This window comes from Salmo salar, chromosome 22 (assembly GCF_965601325.2).
Source record: "Salmo salar chromosome 22, fSalSal1, whole genome shotgun sequence".
Lineage (NCBI taxonomy): Eukaryota > Metazoa > Chordata > Actinopteri > Salmoniformes > Salmonidae > Salmo > Salmo salar.
In genome coordinates, this window is record NC_138312.1 from 61669089 (window position 1) to 61693059 (window position 23971).

General features: G+C 46.0%; 2 protein-coding genes and 1 long non-coding RNA gene across 15 annotated transcripts in view; 2 read left to right on the plus strand and 1 right to left on the minus strand.

Annotated features, from left to right (window-relative positions):
- Nucleotides 1-16938, plus strand: part of LOC145862657 (uncharacterized) — a 54250-nt gene extending 37312 nt beyond the window's left edge. Inside the window, exon 2 of the long non-coding RNA XR_014382228.1 lies at nucleotides 16222-16938. This is a non-coding gene — a long non-coding RNA (uncharacterized LOC145862657). The remainder of the gene's footprint in view (nucleotides 1-16221) is intronic.
- The window catches only part of atrip (ATR interacting protein), a 97762-nt gene that overhangs the window by 38214 nt on the left and 35577 nt on the right, over nucleotides 1-23971 (minus strand). Inside the window, exons 13-14 of the mRNA XM_045705642.2 lie at nucleotides 23240-23519; nucleotides 16209-17482 (exon numbers count right to left, since the gene is read on the minus strand). Of these exons, the coding sequence (XP_045561598.2) occupies nucleotides 17415-17482; nucleotides 23240-23519 (348 nt within the window). The 3' untranslated portion in view covers nucleotides 16209-17414. The remainder of the gene's footprint in view (nucleotides 1-16208; nucleotides 17483-23239; nucleotides 23520-23971) is intronic.
- Nucleotides 1186-16938, plus strand: shisa10.1 (shisa family member 10, tandem duplicate 1). Of its 13 annotated transcripts, XR_014382227.1 has the most exons (7): nucleotides 1186-1315; nucleotides 3028-3184; nucleotides 7009-7148; nucleotides 9930-10172; nucleotides 13657-13936; nucleotides 14004-14093; nucleotides 14154-14170. XR_014382227.1 is itself a non-coding variant. In XM_082967742.1 (6 exons), the coding sequence occupies exons 1-5, from the start codon at nucleotides 1252-1254 to the stop codon at nucleotides 13902-13904; spliced, it is 852 nt and encodes a 283-aa protein (XP_082823868.1). In that variant the 5' UTR covers nucleotides 1186-1251; the 3' UTR covers nucleotides 13905-13936; nucleotides 14034-14127. The 13 variants fall into 13 exon arrangements, 12 of the variants coding, with proteins under 12 accessions (XP_082823868.1, XP_082823867.1, XP_014023851.2 ...); XM_082967742.1 differs by lacking the exon at nucleotides 14154-14170 and having other exon boundaries at nucleotides 14034-14127; XM_082967741.1 differs by lacking the exon at nucleotides 14154-14170 and having other exon boundaries at nucleotides 14004-14118.

Below are 23971 nucleotides of genomic sequence, written 5' to 3' on the forward strand. Positions count from 1 at the left end.
AGAAAACACAAGGACGTCTGGAACTTTCTCTCGCTTGACTTCTCTCCAGCTGGAGATCGCCCAGCATGCTCTGCTCCACTTCACCGTTGGGCGGAACTACAGCTCTGATATGAGGAACTAACATTACTGATATGATTAACAACAAATACTTCACAGCCTTTGTACATAGGCCAGGGGCACAATGTATGAAAATATGGTTGGATCAGAATCACCTTTATAATCATTGGCCAGTACGGAGAATTAAGTAAAACCACAAGTCCAAATCCCTATCTCCATCGATGGCTAATTTAGGAAAGGCCCGATTTTAGTTAGCTAGCTAGCCACTGGAGGACAACAACACAATGAGATGCAACAATTCAATTTGTTTCTGTCAATAATGATGTTTGGCTTGTGATGTGATTGGTCTGAAGCCAAATCAAAACTGGCTTCCCTTGACACTTTTTTTTGGTGAGCCTGGACCATTCACAGCTGAGCTCACACAGTTTAGCTCAATGCTGATTGGCTATTATTTCATTTTTTTAAATTCAAGGGAGGCAAAATGCTTATTGGCTTCCCTTGCATTCAATGCTACAGGCGGCAACAATGTCAAACTCTTTCTGACCAGATAGCATCAGATAGATACGCTACGCATACTGAGACAGAGGGGCATTCGCTTGGATGCTTTCTCCGGTGAGATACATTTCCTTCAATTTGCAAGAGGCTGAATGTATGAAACACAGAGAGGAAAGAAATTATTTGGTATGTTTTTTTTCTTAAAAAAAAAATGTTTTGGGGGAAGCCTGGCTTCCCCCTTGGCATCCACGAATAAATGCCACTGAATGGTAGTGGATGTCCCACAGCCTGCGGTGAATCCCATGCAGGAGAAGGATCCCGACATACTAACTGTGAAGAAGGTGGACTTTGTTGCGTTTATAAGCAAAAGTGATGAATTACACTAGTCAAACTAATAAAACGTTTAAAAAATCTAGACATCATTGTGAAGGCGGTAAACTGTTTTTCTGGATCTCCAGGATTTTACAGCCGAAATGTTACAGGGAATAATACAGAATGAAGAGGTCCTGACCTAATCCTTATTATTTTGTGTTGGTTTGTCAGTTCCCCTCCCCATCCACCCATCCATCCAGTAGGTGGCGACATGCACCTTTAACGTTGTTTGCGGACCGCCATAACACCATGGAAGAAGAACCGCCAGTATTCCGGACTGGGACAGGCGGTTGTGCTAGTTAGTAGCATCTCTGAGGACACAAAACCATGGCGGAGAATCTGTGCGTTGTTATGCTCCTCTTATGTGGGACTATAATCCCCTTCGTGACCGGTGAGTTTGTCAATTGGAAATCAATCATTAACAAATATTGTCCTTATCAGTTTGTGATATTGTAGCTAAGAGTTTTTTTTCCTCCCCAAAAAGCTAGCTAACGTTAGATGTTTAATTAACAGTTAGCTAGCGATGTGAAAGTACATCTTTCATTTTCGGTTGAGGTAAGGGGGCGAGTCTGGCAAACATGCTGCTAAACCTAGTTCATAACTACATATTTTTTTTTATGACTGTTTCATATGACTTTGCCTTAACACTTTATTAAGAGGGTTTTAAATACATTATTGGTATAGAGAAAAGGGTTACGTTCTGTCACTGTCAAACATGGACGTAACGTCGTTATGTAGTATATTATCTAACTAATTTAACTTTAATTAAACATTTCTTTCTTTCGCAATATCCACTTCCTCCGTAGTTACTGGGTTTACGAACTAGACCTGTGTATTTCTGAGTGGATTCACGTTATAAACATGCAATATGTGTTTGCCGTTAACTTAGTTGTAAAACTAGCTCAAGTTAAAAAAATAAATTAAAAAAATAAAGTGTCTGGTTCCATGTCACAATATTTTGAGGGCATTTAGCCAGAGAGAGATCCATTTATAATTTGCTCTGCGCCTGATTGTGAGAGTTCAGTCACATCCTATTTACTGTAATTAGATAAACCAGATCTTGAGGAAGCAATCAAGGATGTCTTGTCTGGCAGGCCTGCCATCTCATGACTTTACGTTATCTTCTAGTAGCTGCATGGACATCCACCTTGTTTTAGGCTTCAGATAATCTCCAAACTTTCTAAGTGGCCAATTCAATCAGATTCGCTTTAGTCAACATCTGCATAGCAGTTGTTTTGGCGATGTCGAACACAGAAGTGGAATTGTGGTGTTTTCACGTCAACTGTGAGCTCGGGGAGAGAGAAAAGAGGCCAAATCATGAGCAAGTGATCTTCAGGCCGTTAAACCGGAGTTATAGGAAGATGCTGAGTGGCCGACTTGGATGACCATTCAAAACGATTTTACCGGTCGGAGCAATTTTTTTTTCCCCCCCTAGGGGAAAAAACGGCCACTTAATCATCTTCAGCTTCCAATCGGCTTATTCATCTCCTCTCCTCTGTAACTATTCCCCAGGTCGTTGCTGTAAATGAGAATGTGTTGAATCAACTTACCTGGTAAAATAAGGGTTAAAAAAACTGAGGGGGTTTGATTATCTGTCTGGGTTGCCCCGTGTGGGAGGAGTTTGCACCGGTGAAAAGTTATTTAATTCATTTTGGAACTGGGCGTGAGCCAGGTGCCCCGCTCTGGCCGACGGCAGCTCCAATTTTCTTTTATGCAGGTTAAGCACATGGAGTAATGAGTAGGATTCTGTGTTTTCACATGCTAAAGGGATTGCTTTGGATAAAAACACATATTTAATGAAAATAGATCTATGCTCCATGCTACTTTCTTGACAACATGACCGGAGCGGGGGGGGGGGGGGCAGAGAACTGTTGATTTTGAGAAGAGCGCTCCTCCTTCACTGCTTTTGCCTGTTAATGTCGTGGGCCATAGCCAGGTGCACTGTGGGTCAGCTTAATCAAACTTCCTCATTAACTCTGTTGTGTTTTGTTGTATACCTGTCAATGTTATTGCTGTTGTCTTTTCAAGTCAGACTATACCATGTTTTTTCTCCCAAACTTTGTCCCAACTCAAACCAATGATGTCTTCCTCCTTTCTACCCAGCTGATGACTGTGAGGGCTACGTAGATGCCAAGAGCCAATACCATTACAAGCAGTACTGCGGTGCATATGTGGGGTGCTGTGGAACGTGTGACAATAGATACTGCTGCAGCAATGTCTACGGACAGAGGAAGTTGGAACAGGACAGCTGTTATTTAAGGTAGGAGGACAAAAACTATGGCTATGTCCTAATCAAATGGTACCCTATGCCCCATTGGGGCCCTAGTCTAAAGTAGTGCACTGTATAGGGAATAGGGCCCTGGTCTAAAGTAGTGCATTTGGAAAGTATTCAGACCCCTTGACATTTTGTTACGTTTTATTCTAAAGTTTATTGAATAGTTTTTTTCCCCCTCAATCTACACACAATACCCCATAATGACATCGCAATACCCCATAATGACATCGCAATACCCCATAATGACATCGCAATACCCCATAATGACATCGCAATACCCCATAATGACATCGCAATACCCCATAATGACATCGCAATACCCCATAATGACATCGCAATACCCCATAATGACATCACAATACCCCATAATACCCCATAATGACATCGCAATACCCCATAATGACATCGCAATACCCCATAATGACATCGCAATACCCCATAATGACATCGCAATACCCCATAATGACATCGCAATACCCCATAATGACATCACAATACCCCATAATACCCCATAATGACATCGCAATACCCCATAATGACAAAGCAAAAACAGGTTTTTAGACATTTTTGCAAATGTATTAAAAATGAAATATCACATTTACATAAGTATTCAGACTAGAGGTCGACCGATTAAATCAGAGCTGATTTCAAGTTTTCATGACAAATCGGTATATCGTCATTTTTGGACGCCGATTACTTTGCAATCCACGAGGAGACCGCGTGGCAGGCTGACCACCTGTTACCTTGGCTCCTTGATGCACTCGCGTAAGTTGCTAGCTAGCATTAAACTTATCTTATAAAAAATATAAAAATCAATCTTAACATCGTCATGAATTAACTACACATGGTTGATGATATTACTAGGTTAACTAGCTTGTCCTGCGTTGCATATAATCAATGCGGTGCCTGTTAATTTATCATCGAATCACAGCCTACTTCAACTTGGCCAAACGGGTGATGATTTAACAAAAGCGCATTCCGCGAAAAAAGTACAATTGTTGCACAAATGTACCTAACCATAAACATCAATGCCTTTCTTAAAATCAATACACAAATATATATTTTTAAACCTGCATATTTAGTTAATTTATTTTAATGTTAGCAGGAAATATTAACTAGGGAAATGGTGTCACTTCTCTTGCTTTCAGTGTAAGCAGAGTCAGGGTATATGCAGCAGTTTGGGCCGCCTGGCTCGTTGCAAACTGTGTGAAGACCATTTCTTCCTAACAAAGACTAATTAATTTGCCAGAATTTTACATAATTATGACATAACCTTGAAGGTTGTGCAATGTAACAGCAATATTTAGACTTAGTGTTGCCACCCGTTCGATAAAATATGGAACGGTTCCATATTTCACTGAAAGAATTAACGTTTTGTTTTCTAAATTATAGTTTCCGGATTTTACCATATTAATGACCTAAGGCTTCTATTTCTGTGTGTTTATTATAATTAAGTCTATGATTTGATATTTGATAGAGCAGTCTGAGCGTTGGTAGGCAGCAGCAGGCTCGTAAGCATTCATTCAAACAGCACTTTCCTGCGTTTGCCAGCAGCTCTTAGCAATGCTTGATCCACAGCGCTGTTTATGACTTCAGGCCTATCAACTCCCGAGATTAAGCTGGCAATACTATAGTACCTATAAGAACATCCAATAGTCAACGGTATATGAAATACAAATGGTATAGAGAGAAATAGTCCTATAATTCCTATAATAACTACAACCTAAAACTTCTTACCTGGGAATATTGAAGACTCATGTTAAAAGGAACCACCAGCTTTCATATGTTCTCATGTTCTGAGCAAGGAACTTAAACGTTAGCTTGTTCACATGGCACATATTGCATTTTTGCGTTTTTGTATTATTTAAACTAAATTGAACATGTTTCATTATTTATTTGAGACTAAATAGATTTTATTTATGTATTATATTAAGTTAAAATAAGTGTTCATTGTTAATTCAGTATTGTTGTAATTGTCATTATTACGCACATATATATATATCGTCTGATTAATCGGTATCGGCTTTTTTGGTCCTCCAATAATCTGTATCGGCGTTGAAAAATCATAATCGGTCGACTTCTAATTCAGACCCTTTAATCGGTAATTTGTTGAAGCACCTTTGGCAGCGATTACAGCCTCGAGTCTTCTTGGGTATGACGCTACAAGCTTGGCACACCTGTATTTGGGGAGTTTCTCCCATTCTTCTCTGCAGATCCTCTCAACCTCTGTCAGGTTGGATGGGGAGCGTCGCTGCACAAGTCTCTCTAGAGATGTTCAATCGGGTTCAAGTCCGGGCTCTGGCTGAGCCACCCAAGGACATTCAGAGACTTGTCCCGAAGCCACTCCTGCGTTGTCTTGGCTGTGTGCTTAGGGTCGTTGTCCTGTTGGAAGGTGAACCTTCACCCCAGTCTGAGGTCCTGAGTGCTCTGGAGCAGGTTTTCATCAAGGATCTCTGTACTTTGCTCCGTTTATCTTTCCCTTGATCCTGACTAGTCTCCCAGTCCCTGCCGCTGAATAACATCCCCACAGCATGATGCTGTGGTTCCAAACTTCTTCCATTTAAGAATGATGGAGGCCACTGTGTTCTTGGGGACCTTCAGTGCTTCAGAAATGTTTTGGTACCCTTCCCCAGATCTGTACCTCGACACAATCCTGTCTCAGAGCTCTACGGACAATTCCTTCGACCTCATGACTTGGTTGTTGCTCTGACATGTACTGTCAACTGTGGGACCTTATATAGACAGGTGTGTGCCTTTCCAAATCATGTCCAATCAATTGAATTTACCACAGGTGGACTCCAATCAAGTTGTAGAAACATCTCAAGGATGATCAATGGAAACAGGATGCACCTGAGCTCAATTTCTTATAGCAAAGGGTCTGAATACTTATGTAAATAAGGTATTTTTTTTGTCATTATGGGGTATTGTGTGTAGATTCATTTGGATTTTTTAAAATGTAATCCATTTTAGAAATAAGGTTGTAACTTAACAAAATGTAGAAAAAGTCAAGGGGTCTGAATACTTTCCGATAGGGAGCCATTTGAGACAGACTCAAAGATTAAACCACTGACCATGTGGTTCAGTGTACTGAGGCTTATTGTGTGATTATTACAAACCTGGCCTGAGACTTGAAAAACATCTCTTTATTGCACTAAGGCTGAAACCCTCAGCCGAGCCACCAACACCTTCTGTCACGAAGATGTCAACTACAGCCCCCCCCCCCCCCCCCCCCTCACTTCCTCTTCCTCTTTCAAACCAAGCTCTTTTCAGATCAGCGAAATGAAACTTTGCACAAGCATCCGTCCTTATAATACACGAACAGGCTCTCTCAACCCCCCCAAATCAACCTCACAGGAGTTGCAGCATCAACACAACTTAAAAATGGAGGGGTAAATAAAACAGGATCAATGAATTAGCCAGCTAACTTTGATAAACAAGCAGTAATACGTTGATTTGTCTGATTCATTTAGAAAGCTAAATGTTTTTGTTGTTGTGGAATCAATTAAACCCATTTCAAGATTTATCTTTCTAAAAAAAATTGTTTTACAATAAAAAAAAACGCTATTTCAGATTATTTAGATAAGTTAGCTGGTCAATTCCTTGATCCTGCTTTATAGTATTACCCCCTTCTGTATATTTTTGGCTGCACAGGGCTAACATGCAATATCTATATGATGCAATGCTTTATGCAACAGTACAATTACAGAAGTATTTTTTTAAAACATTTTTTTTTTAAATGATCTGGCTTTGTCAGTTCAGAAATAAATGTCTCTCTCTCTCTCTGATTTGTTGTGTTTTCTCTATTCCAGTAGCAGTAGCAGCAGCAGTAGCAGTAGCACGTTCACCATCTGGCCGTTCATAGCAATACCTGTCACCTTCGTGATCATTTTCATCTCTTGCTGCGTGTGTCCCTGCTGCTGCTTGTACAACATGTGCAGGAAGCCCAGACGTAAGTCTCCTTTGATCACAACATGTTTACTCCAATGTGCCGGAAGCCCAGACATACAGTGCCTTGCAAAAGTATTTACTATTTTGTTGCATTACAACCTGTAATTTAAATTTTCATATAATGGACATACACAAAATAGTCCAAATTGGTGGAGTGAAATGAAAAATATAACTTTAATAAATAACTGAAAAGTGGTGCGTGCATATGTATTCACCCCCTTTTGCTATGAAGCCCCTAAATAAGATCTGGTGCAACCAATTACCTTCGGAAGTCACATAATTAGTTATATAAAGTCCACCTGTGTGCAATCTAAGTGTCACCTGATCTCAGTATATACACACCTGTTCTGAAAGGCCCCAGAGTCTGCAACACCACCAAGCAAGCGGCACCATGAAGACCAAGGAGCTCTCCAAACAGGTCAGGGACAAAGTTGTGGAGAAGTACAGATCAGGGTTGGGTTATAAAAACAGAACAACTTTGAACATCCCAACGGCGCACCATTAAATCCATTATTAAAAAATGGAAAGAATATGGCACCACAACAAACCTGCCAAGAGAGGGCCGCCCACCAAAACTCACGGACCAGGCAAGGAGGGCATTAATCAGAGAGGCAACAAAGAGACCAAAGATAACCCTGAAGGAGCTGCTAAGCTCCACAGCGGAGATTGGAGTATTTGTCCATAGGACCACTTTAAGCCGTACACTCCACAGAGCTGGGCTTTACGGAAGAGTGGCCAGAAAAAAGCCATTGCTTAAAGAAAGAAATAAGCAAACACGTTTGGTGTTCACCAAAAAGCATGTGGGAGACTCCCCAAACATATGGAAGAAGGTACTCTGGTCAGATGAGACTAAAATTAGTAGTCAAGACGTGGGAGTATTGTACTTCCCCCTAACGCGTAGTCAAGACGTGGGAGTATTCTACTTCCCCCTAACACGTAGTCAAGACGTGGGAGTATTCTACTTCCCCCTAACACGTAGTCAAGACGTGGGAGTATTCTACTTCCCCCTAACACGTAGTCAAGACGTGGGAGTATTCTACTTCCCCCTAACACGTAGTCAAGACGTGGGAGTATTCTACTTCCCCCTAACACGTAGTCAAGACGTGGGAGTATTCTACTTCCCCCTAACACGTAGTCAAGACGTGGGAGTATTCTACTTCCCCCTAACACGTAGTCAAGACGTGGGAGTATTCTACTTCCCCCTAACACGTAGTCAAGACGTGGGAGTATTCTACTTCCCCCTAACACGTAGTCAAGACGTGGGAGTATTCTACTTCCCCCTAACACGTAGTCACGACGTGGGAGTATTCTACTTCCCCCTAACACGTAGTCACGACGTGGGAGTATTCTACTTCCCCCTAACACGTTTCTTATTGGATGAATCTTCCATGTTTCACGCATGTTTGAAAAGTTGTCTCGTTTTGGTGCCGACTGAACAGAATCCAGTCCGGTATCATCCGGCTGGTTTTGGTGCCGACTGAACAGAATCCAGTCCGGTATCATCCGGCTGGTTTTGGTGCCGACTGAACAGAATCCAGTCCGGTATCATCCGGCTGACCTGCGCTGTTGGAATGAGAATTTCTCTTGTTTTTGTGGATTGAGACAGTGGCATTTAATAAAAATATTTTGTTAAATTAAAGAATCAACTTCCAGGCAGTGAGTCTGACTCATACTTTCCGTAGCAACCCACCACAGGGGGCGGAGCCTTCAGAGCCACCTGTCATACAGGAAGTGGTCAGACCAGATGGGTGGGAGGAATCCAACAAACCAAAGATAGTGTATCCCAAACGGTTCCCTAATATAGTTCACTACTTTTGACCTGCCAGTGCAGTATATAAAGGAATAGTTTGCTATTTGGCACACTGAGCTGGGACATGAGGGTTGATTTCAGGCAACACCCAATTATGTAACCACTTCCTCGTTACAATGGAGAAGGAATCTAGTGTTTGTAACCTTAATGGAACATGACATCTTTCCTCTCGTTCAGGGATAAATAAAAAACAACTTGTTTGGAATTCGACACATGGAATTAACATGAAACAAGAATTCATACATTTTGAGCGCATTGCTGATAACTGTAAGATTCAACATTCGTAGACCGATGGTGTAAGATTAGCTTAAATACATTTGGAAACTGGCAATGTTAAACAGGTCGTTTTTAATAAATAAATAAATGAACACTTCTTCTTGTAAAATGTGTGTTTTTTTTTTTTTAAACCAGTGGCATTTAAGCCTTAATCAGAATCCACGGACAGACACTGAGATGTGATATCCCAGCATCCCATGACATAACTACATGGCTCTGAGCCCATCCACGTGGCGCGCACAGCCCCCAACAATTACGACGCATTCCTCTTCAATTGAATGGTTTTGACGGAGAAATTACTTGAGCTGCGCTGAGAATTAAAAAAAATAAAAAATAAAAAAAGTATGAAAGCTAACATTCCAATATTGATATTATTATTAAAATACATTTTGGACATAATGGAAGCTTTATGGCAGATAACCTCCGTACTGAGCTGACTGGAGCTTCCCACTTCCTGTTCTGATCATCAGGCATCATTTCTGGCCTGTCTCTCAGCACAGCTCTCTGCTTCCACCTACATGTTTTATGCTGTGGTTTTATGCTGTGGTTTTATGCTGTGGGTAATAGAAACAGACACTAGAGCTCTTTAAAACAACTGCTTCACTAGGTTCTATCTTCACCACAACAATGCTTTTTTTTAATAAAGAGCTGCGTGAACTAACCCTCTTGATTTATTGTCTGCCTCGTTCCATACAGCGGTGATAGCCACGACCTCTCACACCACAGTGGTGAACACCCAGTTCACCCAGCAACCCCAGCAGCCCGTCCAGATCTACCAGGGTGGCCCCCAGTACCCAGCCTACCAGCCCGTACCCGTCCAGCCTGGGTATGGGGCTCAGCCTCAACCCGGCTACGGAGGAGGGCAGCCCATGCCCACAGCACCGGGTAACCAGGGACAGCCCTTCCAGCCAGGACCACCCCCTCCCTACCAAGAGTCTGGTAAGTGTCATTGACATACAGGTGATGATGTAATGGCACCCCTTTTATCAGAACCCTGTTCCTGGAGAGATACCCCTCCTGGAGGTTTTAACTCCGACCCTGTTCCTGGAGAGATACCCCTCCTGGAGGTTTTAACTCCGACCCTGTTCCTGGAGAGATACCCCTCCTGGAGGTTTTAACTCCGAGCCCTGTTCCTGGAGAGATACCCCTCCTGGAGGTTTTAACTCCGACCCTGTTCCTGGAGAGATACCCCTCCTGGAGGTTTTAACTCCGACCCTGTTCCTGGAGAGATACCCCTCCTGGAGGTTTTAACTCCGACCCTGTTCCTGGAGAGATACCCCTCCTGGAGGTTTTAACTCCGACCCTGTTCCTGGAGAGATACCCCTCCTGGAGGTTTTAACTCCGACCCTGTTCCTGGAGAGATACCCCTCCTGGAGGTTTTAACTCCGACCCTGTTCCTGGAGAGATACCCCTCCTGGAGGTTTTAACTCCGACCCTGTTCCTGGAGAGATACCCCTCCTGGAGGTTTTAACTCCGACCCTGTTCCTGGAGAGATACCCCTCCTGGAGGTTTTAACTCCGACCCTGTTCCTGGAGAGATACCCCTCCTGGAGGTTTTAACTCCGACCCTGTTCCTGGAGAGATACCCCTCCTGGAGGTTTTAACTCCGACCCTGTTCCTGGAGAGATACCCCTCCTGGAGGTTTTAACTCCGACCCTGTTCCTGGAGAGATACCCCTCCTGGAGGTTTTAACTCCGACCCTGTTCCTGGAGAGATACCCCTCCTGGAGGTTTTAACTCCGACCCTGTTCCTGGAGAGATACCCCTCCTGGAGGTTTTAACTCCGACCCTGTTCCTGGAGAGATACCCCTCCTGGAGGTTTTAACTCCGACCCTGTTCCTGGAGAGATACCCCTCCTGGAGGTTTTAACTCCGACCCTGTTCCTGGAGAGATACCCCTCCTGGAGGTTTTAACTCCGACCCTGTTCCTGGAGAGATACCCCTCCTGGAGGTTTTAACTCCGACCCTGTTCCTGGAGAGATACCCCTCCTGGAGGTTTTAACTCCGACCCTGTTCCTGGAGAGATACCCCTCCTGGAGGTTTTAACTCCGACCCTGTTCCTGGAGAGATACCCCTCCTGGAGGTTTTAACTCCGACCCTGTTCCTGGAGAGATACCCCTCCTGGAGGTTTTAACTCCGACCCTGTTCCTGGAGAGATACCCCTCCTGGAGGTTTTAACTCCGACCCTGTTCCTGGAGAGATACCCCTCCTGGAGGTTTTAACTCCGACCCTGTTCCTGGAGAGATACCCCTCCTGGAGGTTTTAACTCCGACCCTGTTCCTGGAGAGATACCCCTCCTGGAGGTTTTAACTCCGACCCTGTTCCTGGAGAGATACCCCTCCTGGAGGTTTTAACTCCGACCCTGTTCCTGGAGAGATACCCCTCCTGGAGGTTTTAACTCCGACCCTGTTCCTGGAGAGATACCCCTCCTGGAGGTTTTAACTCCGACCCTGTTCCTGGAGAGATACCCCTCCTGGAGGTTTTAACTCCGACCCTGTTCCTGGAGAGATACCCCTCCTGGAGGTTTTAACTCCGACCCTGTTCCTGGAGAGATACCCCTCCTGGAGGTTTTAACTCCGACCCTGTTCCTGGAGAGATACCCCTCCTGGAGGTTTTAACTCCGACCCTGTTCCTGGAGAGATACCCCTCCTGGAGGTTTTAACTCCGACCCTGTTCCTGGAGAGATACCCCTCCTGGAGGTTTTAACTCCGACCCTGTTCCTGGAGAGATACCCCTCCTGGAGGTTTTAACTCCAACCCTGTTCCCTCCTAGAGGGTAGCTCTCCAGGAACAGGGTCGGAGTTAAAACCTCCAGGAGGGGTATCTCTCCAGGAACAGGGTCGGAGTTAAAACCTCCAGGAGGGGTATCTCTCCAGGAACAGGGTTGGAGTTAACCTATAGGAGGGCTATCTCTCCAGGAACAGGGTTGGAGTTAACCTATAGGAGGGTAGTTCTCCAGGAACAGGGTTGGAGTTAACCTATAGGAGGACATCTCTCCAGGAACAGGGTTGGAGTTAACCTATAGGAGGGTAGCTCTCCAGGAACAGGGTTGGAGTTAACCTATAGGAGGGCATCTCTCCAGGAACAGGGTTGGAGTTGACCTATAGGAGGGTATCTCTCCAGGAACAGGGTTGGAGTTAACCTATAGGAGGGTAGCTCTCCAGGAACAGGGTTGGAGTTAACCTATAGGAGGGCATCTCTCCAGGAACAGGGTTGGAGTTAACCTATAGGAGGGCATCTCTCCAGGAACAGGGTTGGAGTTAACCTATAGGAGGGTAGCTCTCCAGGAACAGGGTTGGAGTTAACCTATAGGAGGGTAGCTCTCCAGGAACAGGGTTGGAGTTAACCTATAGGAGGGTAGCTCTCCAGGAACAGGGTTGGAGTTAACCTATAGGAGGGTATCTCTCCAGGAACAGGGTTGGAGTTAACCTATAGGAGGGCATCTCTCCAGGAACAGGGTTGGAGTTAACCTATAGGAGGGTAGCTCTCCAGGAACAGGGTTAGAGTTAACCTATAGGAGGGTAGCTCTCCAGGAACAGGGTTGGAGTTAACCTATAGGAGGGTAGTTCTCCAGGAACAGGGTTGGAGTTAACCTATAGGAGGGTAGCTCTCCAGGAACAGGGTTGGAGTTAACCTATAGGAGGGTAGCTCTCCAGGAACAGGGTTGGAGTTAACCTATAGGAGGGTAGTTCTCCAGGAACAGGGTTGGAGTTAACCTATAGGAGGGCATCTCTCCAGGAACAGGGTTGGAGTTAACCTATAGGAGGGCATCTCTCCAGGAACAGGGTTGGAGTTAACCTATAGGAGGGCATCTCTCCAGGAACAGGGTTGGAGTTAACCTATAGGAGGGCATCTCTCCAGGAACAGGGTTGGAGTTAACCTATAGGAGGGTAGCTCTCCAGGAACAGGGTTGGAGTTAACCTATAGGAGGGCATCTCTCCAGGAACAGGGTTGGAGTTAACCTATAGGAGGGTATCTCTCCAGGAACAGGGTTGGAGTTAACCTATAGGAGGGTAGCTCTCCAGGAACAGGGTTGGAGTTAACCTATAGGAGGGCATCTCTCCAGGAACAGGGTTGGAGTTAACCTATAGGAGGGCATCTCTCCAGGAACAGGGTTGGAGTTAACCTATAGGAGGGTAGCTCTCCAGGAACAGGGTTGGAGTTAACCTATAGGAGGGCATCTCTCCAGGAACAGGGTTGGAGTTAACCTATAGGAGGGCATCTCTCCAGGAACAGGGTTGGAGTTAACCTATAGGAGGCTAGCTCTCCAGGAACAGGGTTGGAGTTAACCTATAGGAGGGCATCTCTCTAGGTTGCTGTCGAAGCATTCTAGTTCCACCTTGTGACTAGTTGCCCAAAAAACCCCACCTCTGTCTGTTTTGTTCTCTCTGTGTGCCTCTGGTGTGGTAATGTCCTCTCTCTCTCAGGTCCAGCCTATCCGCCTGCTATCCCAGTGCCTTATAGTCAGGCTGGGTTCAGTCCAGGACAGCCATCATACCCCTTCCAGCCTCCAGCTCAGCCCAGCTACCCAGCCCAGCATCCCGGCTACCCAGCCCAGCAACCAGCCTACCCGGCCCAGGCTGGCGCGCCTCCCGTCCAGCCTGACTTCCTCTCTGCTCAGCCTGCCTACAACCCTGCCTTCGTGGACTCCCAACCTCCGAAGACTGGCTACTGAATCAATTCTCCATCACTGTCCGTCTACCCCAGGTCCCCCTCCCGTTCCCCCGTCTCCCTCCCGTTCCCCCGTCTACCCCAGGTCCCCCGTCTACCCCAGGTCCCCCTCCCGTTCCCCCGTCTACCCCAGGTCCCCCCCCCGTTCCCCCGTCTACCCCAGGTCCCCCTCCCGTTCCCCCGTCTACCCCAGGTCCCCCCCCCGTTCCCCCGTCTACCCCAGGTCCCCCCCCCGTTCCCCCGTCTACCCCAGGTCTCCCTCCCGTTCCCCCGTCTACCCCAGGTCCCCCGTCTACCCCAGGTCCCCCGTCTACCCCAGGTCCCCCTCCCGTTCCCCCGTCTACCCCAGGTCCCCCTCCCGTTCCCCCGTCTACCCCAGGTCTCCCTCCCGTTCCCCCGTCTACCCCAGGTCCCCCTCCCGTTCCCCCGTCTACCCCAGGTCCCCCGTCTACCCCAGGTCTCCCTCCCGTTCCCCCGTCTACCCCAGGTCTCCCTCCCGTTCCCCCGTCTACCCCAGGTCTCCCTCCCGTTCCCCCGTCTACCCCAGGTCCCCCTCCCGTTCCCCCGTCTACCCCAGGTCCCCCTCCCGTTCCCCCGTCTACCCCAGGTCCCCCTCCCGTTCCCCCGTCTACCCCAGGTCTCCCTCCCGTTCCCCCGTCTACCCCAGGTCTCCCTCCCGTTCCCCCGTCTACCCCAGGTCTCCCTCCCGTTCCCCCGTCTACCCCAGGTCTCCCTCCCGTTCCCCCGTCTACCCCAGGTCCCCCCCCCCGTTCCCCCGTCTACCCCAGGTCTCCCCCCCCGTTCCCCCGTCTACCCCAGGTCCCCCTCCCGTTCCCCCGTCTACCCCAGGTCCCCCGTCTACCCCAGGTCTCCCTCCCGTTCCCCCGTCTACCCCAGGTCCCCCCCCCGTTCCCCCGTCTACCCCAGGTCCCCCCCCCGTTCCCCACCACCCCACACATTCCAAACATGATCCATTCGCTGAGCTTCTAGAGCTCACCTGGGAGAGAACTGAACTGGTTGCATCCCTAACAGCACCCTATTCTCTCTATGTAGTGCACTATCCTGGTCAAAAGTAGTGCACTACATAGGGAATAGGGTGGTGTTTGGGATGCATCCTACACCTTGTTTAGGACCAGGTTTATTATTACAGTCTAAAACAGCAAAAGGGAATCATGTATTTCTGTGCCTCGGTCTTCATTGTGCAACCCAAACTGTGGTTAAAATCACTTTAAAACATTTTGCACTGTAGTTGAATGACGTAGAGTAGAAGACAGCCAAGAATCAAAATGTCTGAATCCTCATTCACACAATTATGAAATATACCTAAATCTAGTTTAGTGGTAAAATGTATGTTCTATTAAAATGTCAAGCTATCCTGTCTCGTGACAGAAACTAGAAACCATTGTGCCTTTTTTTTTTTAACATAAATTCTTTGTCTAACCAAATTATATATATATATATTTTTTTTTATAAAACCGTCAGTGTTTTTTAGACATTTTAAAGTAGTGTCTATGTCCCCATGAACTCAAAAGTAGTGCCCTATGTAGGGAATAGGGCGCCATTTTGGACGTAAACCGTTCCAAGAATGTTAAACCTCCACAATATGCCTTGTTTTTCCACTTATGCTGTAAAATCATTCTGTAGCAAGCCTTGCAGGTGAACCAAGCTGAATGAAACGCTACCAGCCTTAAAATGAAATGTAACGCTTTTTAAAATGTTTATCTGAGTGACCTCTTCTCTGTTGATAATGTTCCTGTCTGCATTCCAAATAGCCCCCCTATTCCATTACATTTTTTTACATTTTAGTCATTTTAGCAGACGCTCTTATCCAGAGCGACTTACAGTAGTGAATACATACATTTCATCCTTTTTTTTTTTCTTTCTGTGCTGGCCCCCCCGTGGGAATCGAACCCACGACCCTGGCGTTGCAAACACCATGCTCTACCAACTGAGCTACAGGGAAGGTCCTATGGGCCCTGGTCAAAAGCAGTGCACTATTTTGGGAGCCAGCCCTGGTTTTCCACGCTGTGAAGTCAGGGTCTGGAAAAGGTCAGATAAAAATATGCTGTGTAGAACATACGTGTTGGAGTAAAGAATCATGTCGGCTGCTATTGGTTGTATTTCTGTCTGCGTTCAGTATGCTGTTGCACCCCTTTTACACGACCCTCGTTGTTAGAACTTGTTGCCCAGGGTTGTTTTGTCTGCGTCACACGTGTTTCTATCCATGTCAAGGGTATTCAACTCTGACCCTACGAGGGACGGAGCCTGCTGGTTTTCTGTTCTTACCTGATCATTAAATTGGGCCCACCTGCTGTCCCCAGGTCTAAATCAGTCCCTGATTAGAGAGGGGAATCACCCACCTGCTGTCCCCAGGTCTAAACCAGTCCCTGATTAGAGGGGAATCACTCACCTGGTGTCCCAGGTCTAAATCAGTCCCTGATTAGAGGGGGAATAACCCACCTGGTGTCCCAGGTCTAAATCAGTCCCTGATTAGAGGGGAATAACCCACCTGGTGTCCCAGGTCTAAACCAGTCCCTGATTAGAGGGGAATAACCCACCTGGTGTCCCAGGTCTAAACCAGTCCCTGATTAGAGGGGAATCACTCACCTGGTGTCCCAGGTCTAAATCAGTCCCTGATTTAGAGGGGAACAATGAAAATGCAGTGGAACTGGCTTTGAGGTACAGAGTTTAATTTGAGAGCCCCACAGTGGATGTGTCATAATACCCATAAAACCTAGCTGTCAAAACAGGGTAATGGTTCCATAGGGGATTTTAGAAACACTTTAAATAAGGTCCGTGTTTCGTGTAGGTTTGACTCGATCTATTCAGTTGTTTTATGACTCATGCCGTGACAGGATTTTACCAGCCTTTACCAGCAGTCTGTTCATGTGACTTCAGGTTGTGAGCACCTTGTCAGCTTTAACGTGCTGCTTGTTTGAATGAGTGAGTGACATGCTGTAGTTTTAAATGTTATCAGGAATAAAAAAATGCCACTTTGCTACAATGACAAATAAATATGTAAAAAAAAAAAAATCAAACTCTTGTATCATTATTTAGCCTGGTCCCAGATCTGGTGGTGCTCTGGTTTTCTCCAGTATTCTCATTGACATAAAGAACCTTACACGGCATAACAATGACACCGAGTACAAATGACAATTGTCGTTTGCAACACTGATGTTATTTAATAGATTCAAAGAGGTCAGTACAGTAATCACAGAATATTTTCACACTCCAATATCAAGAACAGTCAGCATTCCTCAGGAAAAAAAAAAACCCAACTCTCTGCGTCCCAATTAGGACCCTTTTCTGGGCACTACTGTAGCCTTTACAGGGCTCTGGTCAAAAGTAGTGCACTAATATAGGGAAACTGGTCCCAGTTGGGACGCTGTGCAGGGCTGGGGTCAGTTATCTTCCCCCTGCCTAACCTTAACCATTATGCAGAAACTGACCCAAGATCAGCATCTAAGGGTAACTGAATGCTACTCCGGTGCATAACCAGAGAAGGAACAACTGGTCAGGAGCCTGTGTCCATATCTTCAGTATCCTCAGACTCAGGACGACAAATCTCATCCAAAGCCAATTCTAACAAAACAGAATACACGAGTTAGACAGGAAACTGGACACATATAAAAGGATCATTGCAAGGAAAGAGGAGATGTTCAATGTGTAACTGTCCGGGTACACGTGCAGAATCCACCCTCTACGACAGGGGTGGGGCAAACTTTTTGGACCAAGTTGAAGTGTGGCCTGGAGTGTTTAAAAAAAAAAAAAATAATAATAATAATTTACTGAATAAAAATATAAAAACGCAACATGCATAAACGGAAATCAGTCAATTTAAATAAATTCATTAGGCCCTAATCTATGGATTTCACATGATTGGGAATACAGATACCATTTAAAAAAAAAAAGGTAGGGGCGTGGATCTGATGTGACCACCATTTGCCTCATCTCATACGCACAGTTGATCAGGCTGTGGAATGGTGTCCCAGTCCTCTTCAATGGCTGTGCGAAGTTGATGGATGTTGGCGGGAACTGGAACACGCTGTCGTACACGTCAACCCAGAGCATCCCAAACATGCTCAATGGATGACGTGTCTGGTGAGTACGCAGGCCATGGAAGAACTGGGACATTTTCAGCTTCCAGGAATTGTGTACAGATCCTTGTGACATGGGGCCGTTCATTATCATGCTGAAACATGAGGTGATGAATGGCACGACAATGGGGCCTCAGGATCGCCACCGTATCTCTGCACATTAAAATTGCCATCGATAAAAAGCAATTGTGTTCATTGTCCGTAGCTTATGCCTTCCCATAACCATGGGGCACTCTGTTCACAACAGCAAAACGCTCGCCCACACAACGCCATACATGTGTTTGTGCGGCCGGGTTGGACACACTGCCAAATTCTCGACAACGTTGGATGCGGCTTATGGTAGAGAAATTAACATTTAATTATTTGGCAACAGCTCTTGTAGACATCTCTGTAGTCAGCATGCCAATTGCACTGCTCCCTCAAACCTTGAGACATCTGTGACATTGTGTTGTGTGACAAAACTGCAATTTCTAGAGTGGCCTTTTATTGTCCCCCCAGCACAAGGTGCACCTGTGTCAAATCAAATTTTATTGGTCACACACATATTTAGCAGATGTTATTACGGTGTAGCCAAAGACTTGTGTTCCTAGCTATAACAGTGCAGTAGTATCTAACAATTCACAACAATGCAGACAAATCTAAAAGTAAAACGTAATTAACAAATAGAAAAATATTAGGATGAGCAATGTCGGAGTGGCATTGACTGAAATACTGTAAATACATATGAAATGAGTAAAGCAGTATGGAAACATTATTAAAGTGAGTAGTGATTCCATGTCTATGTAGGGTTGAGTAACCGGGAGGTAGCCGGCTAGTGATGGCTGTCTGAAGGCCTTGAGATACAAGCTGTTTTTCCAGTCTCTCGGTCCCAGCTTTGATGCACCTGTACTGACCTCACCTTCTGGATGATAGCGGGGTGAACAGGCAGTGGCTCGGGTGGTTGATGTCCTTGATTTTTTTGGCCTTCCTGTGACATCGGGTGGTGTAGGTGTCCTGGAGGGCAGGTAGTTTGCCCCCGGTGATGCGTTGGTCAGACCGCACCACCATCTGGAGAGCCCTGCGGTTGCGGGCGGTGCAGTTGCCGTACCAGGCGGTGATACAGCCCAACAGGATGCTCTCGATTGTGCATCTATAAAAGTTTGTGAGGGTCTTAGGGGCCAAGCCGAAATCCTTCAGCCTCCTGAGGTTGAAGAGGTGCTGTTGCTGGACCGTTTCAGTTTGTCAATGATGTGTACGCCGAGGAACTTAAAACTCTCCACCCTCTCCACTACTGTCTCGTCGATGTGGATGTGGATGGGGCGGTGCTCCCTCTGCTGTTTCCTGAAGTCCACTATCAGCTCCTTTGTTTTGTTGACGTTGAGTGAGAGGTTATTTTCCTGACACCACACTCCGAGGGCCCTCACCACCTCCCTATAGGCCGTCTCGTCATTGTTGGTAATCAAGACTGCTACTGTTGTGTCGTCTGCAAACTTGATGATTGAGTTGGAGGCGTGCATGGCCACTCAGTCGTGGGTGAACAGGGAGTACAGGAGGGGGCTGAGAACGCACCCTTGTGGGGCCCCAGTGTTGAGGATCAGCAGAGTGGAGATGTAGTTACCTACCCTCACCACTTGGGGGCAGCCCGTCAGGAAGTCCAGGAACCAGTTGCACAGGGTGGTGTTGAGACCCAGGGCCTCCAGCTTAATGATGAGCTTGGAGGGTACTATGGTGTTGAAGGCTGAGCTGTAGTCAATGAACAGCATTCTTACATAGGTATTCCTCTTGTCCAGATGGGATAGGGCAGTGTGCAGTGTGATGGCGAATGCATCGTCAGTGGATCTATCGTGGCGGTATGGAAATTGAAGTGGGTGTCAGGGTGTCAGGTAAGGTAGAGGTGATATGATTCTTAACTAGTCTCTCAAAGCACTTCATGATGACAGGAGTGAGTGCTACGGGGCGATAGTCATTTAGTTCAATTACCTTCGCTTTCTTGGGTACAGGAACAATGGTGTGACATCTTGAAGCATGTGGAGACAGCAGACTGGGATAGGGAGAGATTGAATATGTCCGTAAACACTCCAGCCAGCTGATCTGCACATGCTCTGAGGACGCGGCTAGGGATGCCGTCTGGGCCGGCAGAAATGCAAGGGTTAACGCGCTTAAATGTCTTACTCACATCAGCCACGGAGAACGAGAGCCCACACAGCCTGGTAGCAGGTCGTGTTGGTGGCACTGTGTTATCCTCAAAGCGGGCGAAGAAAGGGTTCAGCGGGAGCAAGATGTTGGTCTCCGCGACATGACTGGATTTCCATTTGTAGTCTGTGATTGTCTGTAGACCCTGCCACATACGTCTCATGTCTGAGCCGTTGAATTGCGACTCCACTTTGTCTCTGTACTGATGTTTTGCCTGTTTGATTGCCTTACGGAGGGAATAACTACACTGTTTGTATTCGAGCATATTCCCAGTCAACTTGCCATGGTTAAATACGGTGGTTTGCACGGATGCTGCCATCTATCCACGGTTTTTCTTGTTTGGGTAGGTTTTAATAGTCACAGTGGGAACAACATCCCCTATACACTTCCTGATGAATTCAGTCACAGTGTCCGTGTCAATGTCATCCCGGTCCGCGTGATCAAAACAATCTTGAAGCATGGATTCCGATTGGTCAGACCAGCGTTGAATAAACCTTAGCACAGGTACTTCCTGTTTGAGTTTTCTTTATTTGCATTGTGTGCCTCCCAACCCCTCTTTTTTACGTTGCTGCTACTCTCTGTTCATCATATATGCATAGTCACTTTAACCATACATTCATGTACATACTACCTCAATTGGGCCGACCAACCAGTGCTCCCACACATTGGCTAACCGGGCTATCTGCATTGTGTCCCGCCACCCGCCAACCCCTCTTTTACGCTACTGCTACTCTCTGTTCATCATATATGCATAGTCACTTTAACCATATCTACATGTACATACTACCTCAATCAGCCTGACTAACCGGTGTCTGTATGTAGCCTCGCTACTTTTATAGCCTCACTACTTTTATAGCCTGTCTTTTTACTGTTGTTTTATTTCTTTACTTATCTATTGTTCACCTAATACCTTTTTTTGCACTATTGGTTAGAGCCTGTAAGTAAGCATTTCACTGTAAGGTCTACACCTGTTGTATTCGGTGCACGTGACAAATAAACTTTGATGTGATTTGCCTATAGGAAGGGAGGAGCAAAATGTAGTCGTGATCTGATTTGCCGAAGGGAGGGCGGAGGCGGGCCAGAAGAGGGAGTAGCAGCGGTCGAGAGTTTTTTCCTACAGTCAATGTGTTGGTAGAACTTCGGTAGAGTTTTCCTCAAATTTGCTTTGTTAAAATCTCCAGCTACAATAAATGCGGCCTCAGGACATGTGGTTTCCAGTTTGCACAAAGTCCAGTGTAGTATACGTCGACGGCCTTGAAAAGAACTTCACTGGACTCCATGTAAACTGGAAACCATAGGCTGCATTTATTGTAGCTGGGGATTTTAACAAAGCTAATTTGAGCTACCTAAGGCTACCTAAATTCTACCAGCACATTGATTGTTGTACTCGCTTGAGCAAAACACTGGACCACTGCTACTCTAACTTCCGCGAAGGGAGGGCAGGCCCTCCCCTGCCCTCCCTTCGGCAAATCTGACCATCACTCCACCTTGTTGCTCCCCTCCTATAGGCAGAAACTAAAACAGGAAGCGCCTGTGCTTAGGTCTATCCAATGGGTGGTAGCCTCAGACATTAACATCGACGTATACGCTGACTCGGTGAGTGAGTTATTAGGAAGTGCATTGGAGATGTTGTACCCACTGTGACTATTAAAACCTTCACTAACCAGAAACCGTGGATTGACAGCAGCATTTGCGCAAAACTGAAAGCGCAAACCAGTGTGGCATCAGGAAAATAACCTCTCACTCAATGTCAACAAAACAAAGGAGATGATTGTGGACTTCAGGAAACAGCAGAGGGAGCACCGCCCCTCCCATCCACATCGACGGGACAGTAGTGGAGAAGGTGGAAAGCTTCAAGTTCCTCGGCGTACACATCACTGACAAACTGAAATGGTCCACCCACACAGACAGCGTGGTGAAGAAGGCGCAACAGCACCTCTTCAACCTCAGGAGGCTTAAGAAATTTGGCTTGTCACCTAAAACTTTTACAGATGCACAATCGAGAGCATCCTGTCAGGCTGTATCACCGCCTGGTACCACCCACAACCGCAGGGCTCTCCAGAGGGTAGTGAGGTCTGCACAAAGCATCACCGGGGACAAACTACCTGCCCTCCAGGACACCTACAGCACCCGATGTCACAGGAAGGCCAAAAAGATCATCAAGGACAACAACCACCCGAGCCACTGCCTGTTCACCCCGCTACCATCCAGAAGGTGAGGTCAGTACAGGTGCATCAAAGCTGGGACCGAGAGACTGAAAAACAGCTTCTATCTCAAGGCCATCAGACTGTTAAACAGCCATCACTAACATTGAGTGGCTGCTGCCAACATACAGACTCAACTCACTGGCCACTTAATAAATGGATTTAATAAATGTATCACTAGTCACTTTAAATAATGCCACTTTAATAATGTTTACATACCCTACATTACTCATCTCATATGTATATACTGTATTTTATACCATCTACTGCATCTTGCCTATGCCGCTCAGTCATCGCTCATCCATATATTTATATGTATATATTCTCATTCACCCCTTTAGATTTGTGTGTATTTGTGTGTATTAGGTAGTCGTTGTGAATTTGTTAGATTACTTGTTAGATATTACAGCACTGTCGGAACTAGAAGCACAAGCATTTCGCTACACTCACATTAACATCTGCTAAACATGTGTATGTGACCAATAACATTTGATTTGATGCAAGAAATAACACACAGAAAACCTAAATACTGCAAAGTTTCTTTAGGAGCTAGAACCCGAGCTGCAATGTCTGTTGGCGCCATCTTGATATGCCACACCTGTCAGGTGGATGGATTATCTTGGCAAAGGAGAAATGCTCACTAACAGGGATGTAAACACATTTGTGCACAGAATTTTTTTGTGCGTATGGAAAATCCCTGGGATCTTTTTTTTTTTTTATTCAGCTCATGGAACACGGGACCAACACTTTCCATTTTGCGTTTATATTTTTCTTCAGTGTATATTTTATTTTACATAACCTCAACAACAACACAAAAAGATTTGGCCCACGGGACATCGTTTGCCCACCCCAGCTCTACTACCTACCTTCACTCTCTGAGAGGTGGGGGATCCTCCTGAAGGTGTCTCTAATGGCAGGAATCATCTGGTCATACATGTGGAGGACAGGGAGGCAGTGCTCTGAGAAGCTACTGTTGTTGAGGAAGAGCCAGTGGAGTAGCATCAGAGCCTCCCTTAGCAGATCAACCCCAGGAGAGGAGCACCACGCTGGGTTTAGGATCGCTGAATCGCCCCAAAGGCTCCCCTCCACTCGGCCCCGGAGGTCCAGCCACTGCCTGTGGAGTAGCACCACCGTGGTCTTCACTACCTGCTCACAGAGAGACAGACAGACAACCTGATAAAGGAATTTATATGTTTAAAGGTAATGACTAAACTATTCCACCCTGAAACCATATAATTGTATGAAATGTGTGTGTGACTAGGCCATTGTGTTACTTTGTAGCAATGTGAACTACAGATGACCTAGTTATAACTCTGAAAACAGGAAAGACATCCTTTCCAAGAACCCTCTAATCTAGGAAGGAGAGGAATGGCTAGAAACTGTCAGGCTGGTAGAAAAGTGATAAGCTAGGAATGTGAACTGTGGAAAAAGATACAGCCCCTACCTGAAAGGGAGGTGGAGTTTCTACTGCTGTGTGTATGTTATAAAATGACTGTGTTCTCATTTTTTACTTCAGAGTACTCTCTGAATATCTATTGCAGACTGGGGGCTTTGTCTAATTCTTCATTAACCAGGGTCTTACAAACCTCTGGGAATTG

What these genes read in the sequence shown, in the direction of transcription:
- shisa10.1 (XM_014168379.3), top strand. Translation starts at nt 10,062, where the DNA reads ATGGGGCTCAGCCTCAACCCGGCTACGGAGGAGGGCAGCCCATGCCCA. An exon ending in CCCTCCCTACCAAGAGTCTG is followed by an intron (nt 10,173 to 13,656) that starts GTAAGTGTCATT and finishes TCTCTCTCTCAG; the next exon opens with GTCCAGCCTATCCGCCTGCT.